We start from the raw sequence: 14,025 nt of genomic DNA, 5'->3' as shown, positions 1-14,025 counted from the left end.
ATAGTCTTTCTTCGCGGCATTTCTCTTATTTATTTCCTATCTTTTCTTAGCTTCATCTCATTTCTTGAACTCCACAAATACGCCCGAGTGATCTTTTAACTTCTCAAGTGCTCCGATGAATGTCGGAGTCTTGCCTTTCTGGACACAATCCGTGTTCAATCGTTTCTTCGAGTTGCAGAATTGTTGGGCCATCTTCTTGAGAGCCCACGACTTGAATTTTCGCTGTATAATTGGGTTATTTGGATACACCTCTTGCGGTAGGGTGAAATTTTTCATGTGGGTATTCCAGAGCATTTCTTTGGATCTATCATCAACATAAGTAACACCGTCCGTCTTTCGCTTATTCAATTCTTGAATGGAGATCGAGATGATGTCCCTAACAACAACTCTGCGTTGACTTCAAAATGCATCTGCGCTCTACTTGGGAGTAGTCGGTTCGCCATGTGCATCGACTTCTTCGATGTTGAACCTTTCATTATCGTCCAACCTTTTTTTCGGGCCTCATTTATGTATCGAAGATTTTCTCGATCCGGAGGGCTAAAAGTGAAAAGAAGATTTAATATATGTATATACAAATCAATTAATGCATCTAGTCACGAGAGGCTTAAATAATATACCTCGTCGGACTTTGTAGTAATGACGGTTCCAACACCGGAGTCGTCATCTTCTCGCTCCATTCTCTCTTCGAAGAAGTTTAGAAATTGTGTGGTGATATCATCATCTCCCTCGCGGATTATTTTCTCCAACAGGTATTTCTTGTTCTTCGTCTCTCCGTGTTCCGGATCCATAGTCTCTGCAATCACTTGGAAGTTATTTCATATGAAGGATTGGAGACATCTTAGTGATTGTTACTGCTGTGAAATTTCTTGCTAAACATAGTCCAATCCTTGTGTGCTGCGAAATTTCTTGCTAAATATTTTTTTGGTGATAATTGATGTTGCAATTGCTTCCGTGACTAAATGGAATCTCTAATAAAAACTTCTTGTTTGACTAAAGAAACTTCGAATTACAAAATGACCAGCAAACTTATTTTGCCACCATATTTGGATACCAAAATTTCAATAACACCAATCAAACATGTCAAAATAAATAAATCATTAATACCTTTATTTACATGATATAAAAATATAGTTCATTTTGAATATTTACAATATGATGCATGACATCAATAACATCAAGAAGTTACAAAATCCTTCTATTTCCTGCTGCTATTCCTCTCATTTTTTCCATCACTTACCAATCAAATTGATCAGCAAATATGGATCATTGTGTTCACGAATAAAATCAATCAGCAATAACTTAGATGCATATATTTGGTGCACTTGATTCATCTTAAAGACACTGCATCATTGTGTTCACATATGAGATCGATCTGCAACTGAACTCAACTGGAAAAATAATGAAAACCTGACCAAAACTGAACCAATTTAATTTTTGGAATAATGAAAATCTGAAGTAAACTGAAAATGTGTTGAGTTTCAAATTTAGAAACTTAATGTGCTCGTAAAACAAGGTGCTTTATGAAACTTAAATAGGTCGATACAATCATATATGAATTGCCAATTTTGAGTGCCACATTGTAGTTTGTGCAATAAACACATGTTAATTTGTATAAATCGTTAGTCCAATGAGCATAAGTTTTGCAGCCTGCAAGTAAAGGATCCCTACTTTAAATCCTCGACTGCCACATGGGAGGAACCGCCGATCTCGGGCATGCATCCACGAGCGCACGATAAGTGGGCGAACAGAGAGGGGGGAGGCGGTGGTTCACCATGGGAGGAGGCGGCGGAGTCAATCGAGGTGGCCGTCCAATGGCGTTAGGGTCGATGGAGTGGTGGGGTCGGGAGAAGGAGTGGCGATAATGGCGTCGGGGTCGGAGACGAGAGGAGTGGCGACGACGGCGTCGGGGACGGGGGGAGTCGAAACAGCGGCGATGTCCTCCGATCCGGCAGCCTTGCGACGCCGTGCGTGGGTTCTGCTTCGCGGGAGTGGAGAGGAAGATTGATGGGGGAGAGCCGTGGAGGTTATATACACCACCCTTTAGTCCCGGTCCGAAACACCAACTAGGACTAAAGGGGAATTTCACCAGCCCAAAGGACGGGAAACTCAGGCCTTTAGTCCCGGTTGGTGGCTCGGACCGGGATTGAAGGGGGGCCTTTAGTCTTAGTTGGAGCCACCAACCGGGACTATAGGGTTGCCGAGCGGTGGTGGGAGTTTGGTCCCACCTCGCCAAGCGAGAGGCGCTCCTACCTATTTATAAGCCCGCATGCGGCTACCCTCGCAAGTTCCTCTGAAAGCACACAAACCTCTTTGCCCTGTTTGGCCTACTAACAACACATATTTGTGCGCCGCGGACATGCATCCTGGCCCATATATAATTGAGTTTCTAGTCGTATGCAGGTCGTGGTGTGTGAGTTCTACTACTAGCAGTAGGCGGACATTTTTTTATTTTTTGCATACGTTATGTCAACATTTTGACCTTATTCATATCACATCCTAATTTTCATTTAATTCTGTTTGTTATTAAAGTTTTTAAGAATAAATACTTTATGAAAATTTTATTTGGATAAATTTTATATAATTTGAAGTTAATATTATTTTGATCATAAGTAGAGTTTTATAAAAGTGCTCTAGTTGATTCTTTTTGCTACTGAAGAATATTATAAAATACTTTTTGTTAATCTAATAACCTTATTATTTTCTTTATTTATTTGTTCATTGATTTTATTTTTATTGATTTATCATCAATTTTCAATCATTTCTGACTTATTTGCTATTTTCATGCATTTAATAATTTTTCTGAGCTAAATAACTCTGAAATTAAAAAGCAATACAAATGAACTTTCAAAAGGTTGAAATTTGTCATGGTATCATCATTTCACCCACGTAGGATGTGCTAAAAAGTTTAGAGGGTTACAACAAAAACTATATGCACTTCGTGCACAACCTGAACAATCTCTTTCGAAGTATAAGGGTTTTGGTTGAAAACTCATCTCTTACAAAGGCATTTCATTTTTTAAGCTTATTTCAACTCGAAACTTTTTGTACGTTCAATATGCACCATTTAAATCAACATCATTAATTTTCAATCATTTGTGACTTCATTTGCTATTTTTCATGCATTTAATGATTTTTGAGCTAAATGACCCTGAAATTCAAAAAGCACTACGAATGAACTATGAAAAGGTTGAAATTTGGCATGATATCATCGTTTCAGCCACATAGCATGTGCTAAAAAGTTGAGAGGGTTACGACAAAAATTGCATGAAATTCGTATAGAAACTGGACAATGTTTTTTGAAGTATGAGGGTTTCGCACGAAAACTCATCTGTTACAAGGGCATTTCATTTTTTAAGCTTATTGCAACTCCAGACTTGTTGTGCGTTCAGTATGAACCATTCAAAGCAACATCATTAATTTTCAATCCTTTGTGAATTCATTTGCTATTTTTCATGCATTTAATGATTTTTTTGAGCTAAATGACATCGAAATTGAAAAGCACTACAAATGAACTCTAAAAAGGTTGAAATATGCCATGATATCATCCTTTCACCCACATAACATTTCATTCATTTAAGTTTTCGCGTACAAACAAGACAATCTCTTTCAAGTGTGAGGGTTTCGGACGAAAACTCACCTGTTACAAAGGTATTTCATTTTTAAGCTTGTTTCAACTCGAGACTTTTTGTGAGTTCAATATGCACCCTTCATTTAAAGAATAAATCTGGAATTAATATATGTCGTTGATGATTTGTTTGCAAATTCCAATTTAATTAGGTAGCAATGGGCAGGAATAGAGAAACACATTTGCAAAAGCTTTGACCAATCTTTTATCACAAAAAAAGAAAAAACTTTGACTCAACCATCTAAAAGAAAACGGACTCATGTGTACAAACTTTTTTGGACTCAAATTGTAACATATATAGACCAGAAAGGGTGTCCCCGCGTTATATACTAGACGATGCACCCCACGTTGTTGCGGGAATATAATGAAATATATTTCCAAGATATTGATTTTATGCAAATAAGAATGTTTGGAGAAATAATATGAAATATAAAACTAAAATACATATGGTTTATTGTGTTTGATCATTGTATTTTTTAATCTCTTTCGTTCGCTGCTCGCTGACGATGATCATGACATCAAATCTTTCTCCTTTAGATCAATCCTCAGCAACCTGAAACAACCTAGCTCTGATATCACATATTAGAACAAATCTAAATGCATCGTCGATCATGTGAGGATCAAATAATCACACGAGGACGACACCGAGATTTGTTAACGAGGTTCATCGATATGTCTACATACCGAGGGCCTGACTACGGATGCTCCTTCCCATGACATCGTCATAATACCGCACCCTGGCCGCCTTGGGCGCCGGCACACGCTGCCGGCTCCCCCTGCGCGCATGTGCTACTATGTTGCCATAGGATACATCCGTGTGTCTAGCCCCATTATACATGAAAGGCCTAGGATAGAAGTGTCCTATTAGGACACGACTTCATATCCTACAAAACACAATACAACTACAAGTTCAAATGTTACCTCCCTTATACATAATATTCGACACAACTCTAACAGTGGCTAGCGAATTGTTAGTTAGTCTACTTTACAATGCAAAAGCGTGTGCACACCAATGGAGTTAGGTCGAGGCAACTTGTCTATAAATGAAGACATCCCCATGTTGATTGCCGGATCCATAAATCTAAGTAGTACTATAGTAGCATATCCCCCACTACCCTCATGATAATATTGTCAAGTTGTTTCTCGCAAGAGCTGCTCATCTCCACTCTCGTGCTACTTGTCCCTATGTACTTGTACTTCAAGTATAGTAGTAGATCGAAGAACCCATCAATGCTTCCCACAAACTGGCCAATAATGCATATGTTACCTTCCTTCCTAGCCAACGCCCGAAACTTGCATGACTATCTCACCAAGGTCCTTGCCGAATCAGGCCACAACTTCAGGGCACACGGCCCGGTTGGGACCGGGATGCGGTTACTAATCACCTGCGATCCTGCAAATGTCCGACACATCTTCACGACAAACTACACCAACTTCCCCAAGGGAACAGAGTTTGCCGCCATTTTTGACATCATGGTTGGCAGTCTCTTCACCATCGATGGTGCACCGTCTCTCCGTCCACGTGCAAAAATCCAGAGCGTGCTTAGCAGCCCACTGTTGGTTTCCAGTATAGCGACTTGCTGTCATGACAAGGTGGAGAATGGCCTTCTCCCATTGTTTGCCCACCTAGCAAGCACCGACACTCCATTTGACATGCAAGAAGTGATTTCAAGGTTTATGTTTGACCTGGCTGCCACACCTCTCTTTAGCGTCGACCCTCGCCTCCTGTCCTTCTCCTCGGACATGTTGATGCCACCCACGGATGCCGCGGTCGCCATGGACACGGTCATGGAGGTGGGATTTATCCGACACTTAATTCCAGCCTCTTGCTGGAAGGTAATGAGGTGCCTAAACATCGGCCCCGAGAGAAAGCTTCGTGCAGCGCACAAGGTGCTAAGAAGATTTGCTGCGGAGATGATCAAGGAGAGGAATAAGATCACTCTCAATGGAGGAAGACGTGCATTGAGTAATGATGAGGAACACGAGGATATTCTATCTTCCTACATCAATGACCCAGACTACATCAACACTGACTTGCTGCATGCGGTGCTCCTCAGCTTCATGCTTGCTGGTCGGGACACGGTTGGTACCACTCTACCATGGGTCTTCTACAACCTCATCCTAAACCCTGACATTGTGTCAATTATTCGTAGTCAACTCTCACCCATTGCATCACGCAAAGCACCCATGGGCCCGGGTGCTATGATGATCTTTGAGCCGGAGGATACAAAACCTCTGGTCTATCTCAGAGCTGCCTTGTACGAGACTCTTAGGTTGTATCCATCGGCACCTATCGAGCGCAAGACAGTGGCTGCTGATGATATCATGCCGAGTGGCCACGAGGTGCAGGCCGGGGACACCATCCTTATTTCTCTCTACTCCATGGGGAGAATGGAAGACCTGTGGGGTAGCGATTGCCTTGAGTATAACCCAAATAGGTGGTTGTCGGAGGATGGCAACACCCTGAGGTACGTCCCATCTCACAAGTTCTTGGCCTTCAACTCGGGCTCGAGGATCTGCCCAGGCAAGGAAATTGCGGTTATGCATATGAAGACTATAGTCGCAACCGTGTTGTGGAACTTTGATGTGGAGGTGGTGGCAGGGCAGATCATCCAGCCTAAGCCGTCTTGTATTCTACAGATGAAAAATGGATTTATAGTAAAATTGAAGAAGCGAGAATTGTAACTTTATGCTCTCCTTATATTTAAATTACTTTAGGGTCATTCGTGGTTCTTTCAAGGCCTGGAATCTCAGTATTGTATTTATATACATGGCTTGCTATTTATATGATAAAATAACTGGGATATATATTTATATTTATATCTATTATTTGCACACATTTTCCATTGAGTCGGGAAGATGGATGGCTTGTCTCTCAAGAATTTTCTGTTTGTCTTAGACGAGAAGTGGGCATAGTTGGCTAGGATGTGGCTGTGACTTGTGTTTTGTGTTGTTGACTCACTCATGGTTTTTTACTTAAAATCAATCGAGAGGCCATACCTAGATCATTAACATTTTCAATCATTTCTGACTTATTTGCTATTTTCATGCATTTAATAATTTTTCTGAGCTAAATAACTCTGAAATTAAAAAGCAATACAAATGAACTTTCAAAAGGTTAAAATTTGTCATGGTATCATCATTTCACCCACGTAGGATGTGCTAAAAAGTTTAGAGGGTTACAACAAAAACTATATGCACTTCGTGCACAACCTGAACAATCTCTTTCGAAGTATAAGGGTTTTGGTTGAAAACTCATCTCTTACAAAGGCATTTCATTTTTTAAGCTTATTTCAACTCGAAACTTTTTGTACGTTCAATATGCACCATTTAAATCAACATCATTAATTTTCAATCATTTGTGACTTCATTTGCTATTTTTCATGCATTTAATGATTTTTGAGCTAAATGACCCTGAAATTCAAAAAGCACTATGAATGAACTATGAAAAGGTTGAAATTTGGCATGATATCATCGTTTCAGCCACATAGCATGTGCTAAAAAGTTGAGAGGGTTACGACAAAAATTGCATGAAATTCGTATAGAAACTGGACAATGTTTTTTGAAGTATGAGGGTTTCGCACGAAAACTCATCTGTTACAAGGGCATTTCATTTTTTAAGCTTATTGCAACTCCAGACTTGTTGTGCGTTCAGTATGAACCATTCAAAGCAACATCATTAATTTTCAATCCTTTGTGACTTCATTTGCTATTTTTCATGCATTTAATGATTTTTTTGAGCTAAATGACATCGAAATTGAAAAGCACTACAAATGAACTCTAAAAAGGTTGAAATATGCCATGATATCATCCTTTCACCCACATAACATTTCATTCATTTAAGTTTTCGCGTACAAACAAGACAATCTCTTTCAAGTGTGAGGGTTTCGGATGAAAACTCACCTGTTACAAAGGTATTTCATTTTTAAGCTTGTTTCAACTCGAGACTTTTTGTGAGTTCAATATGCACCCTTCATTTAAAGAATAAATCTGGAATTAATATATGTCGTTGATGATTTGTTTGCAAATTCCAATTTAATTAGGTAGCAATGGGCAGGAATAGAGAAACACATTTGCAAAAGCTTTGACCAATCTTTTATCACAAAAAAAGAAAAAACTTTGACTCAACCATCTAAAAGAAAACGGACTCATGTGTACAAACTTTTTTGGACTCAAATTGTAACATATATAGACCAGAAAGGGTGTCCCCGCGTTATATACTAGACGATGCACCCCACGTTGTTGCGGGAATATAATGAAATATATTTCCAAGATATTGATTTTATGCAAATAAGAATGTTTGGAGAAATAATATGAAATATAAAACTAAAATACATATGGTTTATTGTGTTTGATCATTGTATTTTTTAAAATATTATTAGGTAGCGGAGGAGCTCATCGGGGCCGATGGGCTTGGGGCGGCGACGACGACGGGCTCGGGGGCGACGACGACAAGCTCGGGGAGGTGACGTCGACGTGCTCGGGGGCGGCCACGACGATGGGCTCGGGGACGACTTCGACGACAAGGAGGACTGGATCAGGGGCGGCGACGACGACGAGGACTGGCTCGGGGGCAGCGGCGATCTCAGGCAGCTTGACGGCGTCGGGGCAAATGGGAGAGTTTGGGAGAAATTTTGACAACCCCTGCCTTATATGAGAATATCTTTGGTCCCCGTTGGTGGCACCAACCGGGATCAATGCCACCCTTTCGTCCTGGTTGGTGCCGCAAACCGGGACTAAAGGTCAATTTTCACCAGCCGAAAGGGCGGGAAGAAGAGACCTTTAGTCCCGGTTTGTGCCACCAACCGACACGAAAGGCTTGTGCCTACCATAGCCGCGATGCGGTTGGATGTTTAGTCCCACCTCGCTAGCCGAGAGAGCTCGGGAGTGGTTTATAAGCGCTGGTGCGCACACCGTGTCGAGCTCCTCTCAACTGCAGGCTTCCGGGCCTAATCTGTCAATGCCTGTGGGCCTATTGGGCCTTCTGCACACTTGAATCCTCGCCCAACTATCTGATTGGGTTTCTAGTCGTATTCAGGCCGTGGTGGCCTAGTAGGTGGCATTTTTTTTAAAAAATCTAGTTTTTTTTTGAATAACTTTACTATTTTATTAATTTTATTTTGTGAATAACTTTACTAAAAAATAGATATTTAAGTGATTCTTTTTCCTACTATTTAATATTACTGTGTTTTATCATTGTATTCAATATGTGTGTTTTAATAAAAACCAGATTTGGTACGAAAGGGATTTAAATTTTTTAAACTTATTGAACTCCAAACTTTTTGTGTGTTCAAAATGTACAACTGAAGGCCACATCATCAATTTTCAACACTTTCTGAGTTCATTTGGTATTTTTCATGCATTTACTGTTTTTTTGAGCTAAATGACCAAGAAATTGAAAAGCACTATAAATGAACTGTGAATAGGTTGAAAGTTGGCATGGTATCATCATTTCACCCACATAGCATGTGCTAAAAAGTTGAGATGGTTGCGGCAAAAACTAGATGTACTTCATGTAAAAATCGGACAATCTCTTTCGAAGTATGAGGGTTTCTTACGAAAACTCATCTATTATGACGACTCAGGTGATCGAACAATGGAGGAGGAAGGACATGATCATGATGGCTCCGGTGACCGAATGCCGGAGGAAGAAGGAGACCATGATGACGGCTCCGTTGACCGAACGGAGGACGGAGCTGTTGCAAAGTACGACAAGGTATATATATTAATTAAGCCCGAAGGTATGTATATATATATTAACTCTTCTTTCTTCTTTTATAGCCCTCCGGATCGAGCCAAACTTCGGTAAAGAGACGAGACCCGAAGAGAAGGTTGCGCATGGATGAAAAGTTCACGATGAAAACACACGCAGACGATGGCCTACCTATTCTACCCAAGCGGACCAAGGACTCATTTCCTGCTCAGTGCGGAGCTATTGTTAGGGACAACATCCCGATCAGCATCAAGCAATGGAATAAGCCTACGGGCGACGACGTCCGTGAATGTGATTATGTCACCGATTGGCAAAAAGATGATCTTTGGACTGCGCTGAAGGCAAATTTCATCCTACCGTCAGAGGAGGATCCGAATAAGCCAGTTATGGAGCCACTGGTCAAGGCGTGTGCTCTTAAGAAGATGTCACATCTTTTCAAGAGGTGGAAGAATGATTTGAAATCAATGTTTGTCGACAAAGGGAAGACTCTAGAATTCATCGGCCAATTTAAGAAGATAAGAGATCACTGGCCCGTATTTGTGGCCTACAAGACATCGGACCAGAGTAAGAAAATATGAGAGACAAACAAGAACAATGCCGCAAAGAAGCAGTATCACCATCACACGAGGTCAGGTGGCTACCTCAAAGCCCGACCGTTGTGGGACAAAACTAAGAATGACCTGATTGCTAAAGGGGTCGAACCACATATATTGAAGTGGCCAGACCGTTCAAGGACTTGGTTCTTCGGGGTTGGGGGAACTTCGGACCCAAAAACAGGGAAGTGTCGTTGGACAGACGAGAAACTTGCAATACCCATCAACAAGCTTCAGAAGTATATCACCGCAGCGCAGGAAGGGACGTTCACTCCCGACAGAGAGAATGATGAGCCGACTGAGGCCCTAGGGAATGCTGAGCACCATGGACGGACACGAGGCACAATAGGCTCCGTTCTGTGGAAGGTTGGGTTTCCCAACGCAGGCAGTTTCAGAAGCCAGGAGTGAAAGAGGAAAACGGAGCTGAGCGACATGCAGAAGATCCAAGCAAGACTGCAAAAGCTAGAGGAACTTGAGAGCGAGCGAGCTACCAGTTAACTATATCAGCGACACGAAGCTACCCGAGAAGGTACATGATACGTCTCCGTCGTATCTACTTTTCCGAACTCTTTTGCCCTTGTTTTGGACTCTAATTTGCATCATTTGAATGGAACTAACCCGGACTGACGCTGTTTTCAGCAGAATTGCCATGGTGTTGTTTTTGTGCAGAAATGAAAGTTCTCGGAACGTCCTGAAAATTTACGAAGATTTTTTCTGGAATAAAAGAAAAATACCTGCGCAAAGTTCCACGTGAGGGGGCGTGCCAGTGGGCCACAAGCCCCTAGGCCACGACCACCCCCTATGGCCGCGTCATGAGGGCTTGTGGGGCCCACGTGGCACCACCGCCCCCAATCTCAGTCCTATATCTTCCGTTTCGCCTGAAAAAAAATCAGAGAGAAGGTTTCATCGCGTTTTGTGATACGGAGGCACCGCCACATCCTATTCTTCATCTGGAGGGCAGATCTGGAGTCCGTTTCGGGCTCCGGAGAGGGGAAATCGTCGCCATTGTCATCATCAACCTTTCTCCATCGACAATTCCATGATGCTCTTCATCGTTCGTGAGTAATCTCATCGTAGGCTTGCTGGACGGTGATGAGGTGGATGAGATCTATCATGTAATCGAGTTAGTTCTTGACGGGGATTGATCCCTAGTATCCACTATGTTCTAGATTGATGTTGCTACTACTTGGCTATGCTTAATGCTTGTCACTAGGGCCCGAGTGCCATGATTTCAGATCTGAACCTATTATGTTGTCGCCAATATATGTGTGTTTTAGATCCTATCTTGCAAGTTGTAGTCACCTACTATGTGTTATGACCCGGCAACCCCGGAGTGACAATAGCCGGAACCACTCCCGGAGATGACCATAGTATGAGGAGTTCATGTATTCACTGCGTGTTAATGTGTTGGTCCGGTTCTTTATTAAAAGGAGAACCTTAATATCCCGTAGTTTCCATTAGGACCCCGCTGCCACGGGAGGGATGGACAATAGATGTCATGCAAGTTCTTTTCCCTAAGCACGTATGACTACATATGGAATACATGCCTACATTAGATTGATGAATGGAGCTAGCCACATATCTCTCCGTGTTATAGCTGCTACATGATGAATTACATCCGTCACACTCATCCATCACCGATCCACTGCCTACGAGTCTTTTACTACTAGTTCTCGCTACGTTACTTTGTTCAGGCTTGTCCCTTGCTACAAGAGGGATTGGGACACTTTGCTGCTGCTGTCACTTTGCTGTTGTTGCTACTGCTGTTACTTGTTACTTTGCTGCTGCTCCTACTACTGTTCCTTGCTACTCCGCTGTTACTTGTTGCAAGACTTTGTTGGCGCTAACATCCCGTCAACAGGGCCTTTTCTGGCGCCACTGTTGGGAATTGCCAAAGCTTTTCCTGGTGTCGGTGCTATCATACTACCTTGCTACTGATACTTTGCTTGGAGACACTAATATTTCAGGTGTGTTTGAATTGACAACTCAGTTGCTAATACTTGAGAATGTCCTTTAGCTTCCCCTTGTGAGCGAATCAATAAATTTGGGTTGAATACTCTACCCTCGAAAGCTGCTGCGATCCCATACGCTTGTGCGACATCAGTACACGCCATCTCAGCGGAGAAGCAGCGTGGCTTCCATGGAGCCCTTCAGCATGACTTCACGGCTGTCAGCTGAGGCTCACTTTCAAGCATTGCGAGCTTATGATGAAATGTCGGAACCTCACTTTCAAGGCGGCTATCGGCTCTGTTGCACCTCCTCAACCCAACATAACTTTTCACTAACTTCCTATTCCACATGGCTACGCTGTTGTGATGGTGGATCAAGTAATGTAGGGATTTGAGGAGCTCGAGCTTGACCACCCTACATGTGAAGGGGAGAATCAGCTGGTTCGTGCTCTAAGGAGTACATGTCTATGGCAGAAGGAGTTCATCAAGTTTCCAAACTGGACACCTCCGCCTCCTCCTCCTCCTCTGGCGAGTGATCAGGGCACTCCGCCTCCTCCCCCTCCTCCTCCTCCGGCGAGTGACCAGGGCACTCCGACTCCTTATCCGGCTCCTTCGACGGGTGAGGGCACTTCGCCTCCTCCTTCGCCTACTTCGGCGCGTCAGAGCAATCTGCCTCCTCCTTTGCCTCGTCGGAAACGTCGGAAGACAAACGCCACCGCTCCGGCTCCTCCGGCGCGTCAGAGCAGTACAAGCAGAGGCGGGAGGCAATTCAGATACGGTCCATACGGTCCATCTCTCAAGCCTCTGGAAAAGTTACCATATGAGGGGACCAAGCAGGAAAACGAGGACATATGTCGTGTCGAATTGAGGGAGCATTTTGCAAAGAAAACTCCACCTCATAAGGAGAAGCTAGGTTCGGTGAAAGTGGAGCGCACTATCAATCAACTGAAGCGACCACCACCACCTCCGCTCGATTCCAAGTATGACCGCATTCTTAAAAATACATATGCAGCAGCGCGACAGTCGGGAAGTACTTTTAGTGATGCAAGGTTAGCAGAACGAAGAAGTGGGAAAACAATTCCCCAGCTCGACGAACAGGAGAAGCAATCGTGCCCCCCCGCTCAAGGTGTCTAGCGACATCATCGCTAATCCTCCGAGGATGGTGCCCGGTACCAATCCTGGTGATTATTTGGGGGATGATGTAATTTTTGAAATGGCTATGGTAACAAAAGAACAATATAAATACGTGCACGGGAAGCAGCGCGTCAAACCTGATCATCATCCTCTAACAACGATGATGCACAAATTGCATGAGTGGTACATGAAAACCTCGAGGGAGTCTGGGAAAGACACTATGTATGTGGGAGTGAAACCAGAGCACAGATTCATTGGACTTCCCGTGATTCCTATTCAATTTGAGGAGTTATTTCAGTTATACAATCAAGTGGCCCTCGACAAACAAGTCATGATTTCCCACTGTCTGTAAGTATTACTTCTATAGTTAAGTCTCTAGCTCAGCTCGTTCATTACATGTATATATAATTATCCACACTATATATATATTATGCAGATTGAAGATCGTCGAATTAAAAAAAAACAGGAATCTTCGACGTTGGGTTCATTAGCCCAGATGCCGTAAATGAATTGACGGTACAAAACTCAATCAAAGAGACCGAGGTGAACTTGCTAAACTCGTTCCTTATACATCAAAACAAAAGGAAAATAATGTTTTCTTACAACTTCAAGTGAGTGTTGTTATCTTCTCTGTATACTCGGTTTCGCTTACTTGAGGTTAAGTAATGTAATTGATGAGTTATATATGCGTGCGCAGATACCACTTTATTCTGCTATTCATTGACGTTGGCAGGGTATTAGTAACTGTCTTAGACTCGAGACGTAAAGCCGAAGATGATTATGCAGACATGACTGCAATGCTCAAGAAGTAAGTTCAGTCAATACCGGGACCATATCGGCATGCAACTTTCGTTAATTTCCTAATATCAAATAATCATTTTCTTTGCCTGACAGGGTTTGGAAGAAGTTCGCCAATAAGGTTTCCAGTCTAAACAAAGAGTTGTGATTTACGAACCCCAACGTAAGTAGTACTAGCTAGTTCCGCGCATATCTAATTGATTCAAATTTTCA

General features: G+C 42.5%; 1 protein-coding gene across 1 annotated transcript; it reads left to right on the top strand.

The window, feature by feature from the left end:
• Nucleotides 1-4,712: 4,712 nt before the first annotated feature.
• On the top strand, nt 4,713-6,365 carry LOC123399036 (noroxomaritidine synthase 2-like). The gene is made up of 2 exons (XM_045093466.1): nt 4,713-5,410; nt 5,462-6,365. The coding sequence occupies exons 1-2, from the start codon at nt 4,745-4,747 to the stop codon at nt 6,308-6,310; spliced, it is 1,515 nt and encodes a 504-aa protein (XP_044949401.1). The 5' UTR covers nt 4,713-4,744; the 3' UTR covers nt 6,311-6,365.
• The last annotated feature ends 7,660 nt before the right edge of the window (nt 6,366-14,025 follow it).

This window comes from Hordeum vulgare, chromosome 5H (genome assembly GCF_904849725.1).
Source record: "Hordeum vulgare subsp. vulgare chromosome 5H, MorexV3_pseudomolecules_assembly, whole genome shotgun sequence".
NCBI lineage: Eukaryota > Viridiplantae > Streptophyta > Magnoliopsida > Poales > Poaceae > Hordeum > Hordeum vulgare.
This window is presented reverse-complemented; position numbering and strand designations above follow the sequence as displayed.

Coding starts and splice junctions, on each gene's coding strand:
- LOC123399036 (XM_045093466.1), top strand. CDS start 4,745: ATGATAATATTGTCAAGTTGTTTCTCGCAAGAGCTGCTCATCTCCACT. Junction 5,411..5,461: donor CCGCGGTCGCCATGGACACG/GTCATGGAGGTG, acceptor TCTTGCTGGAAG/GTAATGAGGTGCCTAAACAT.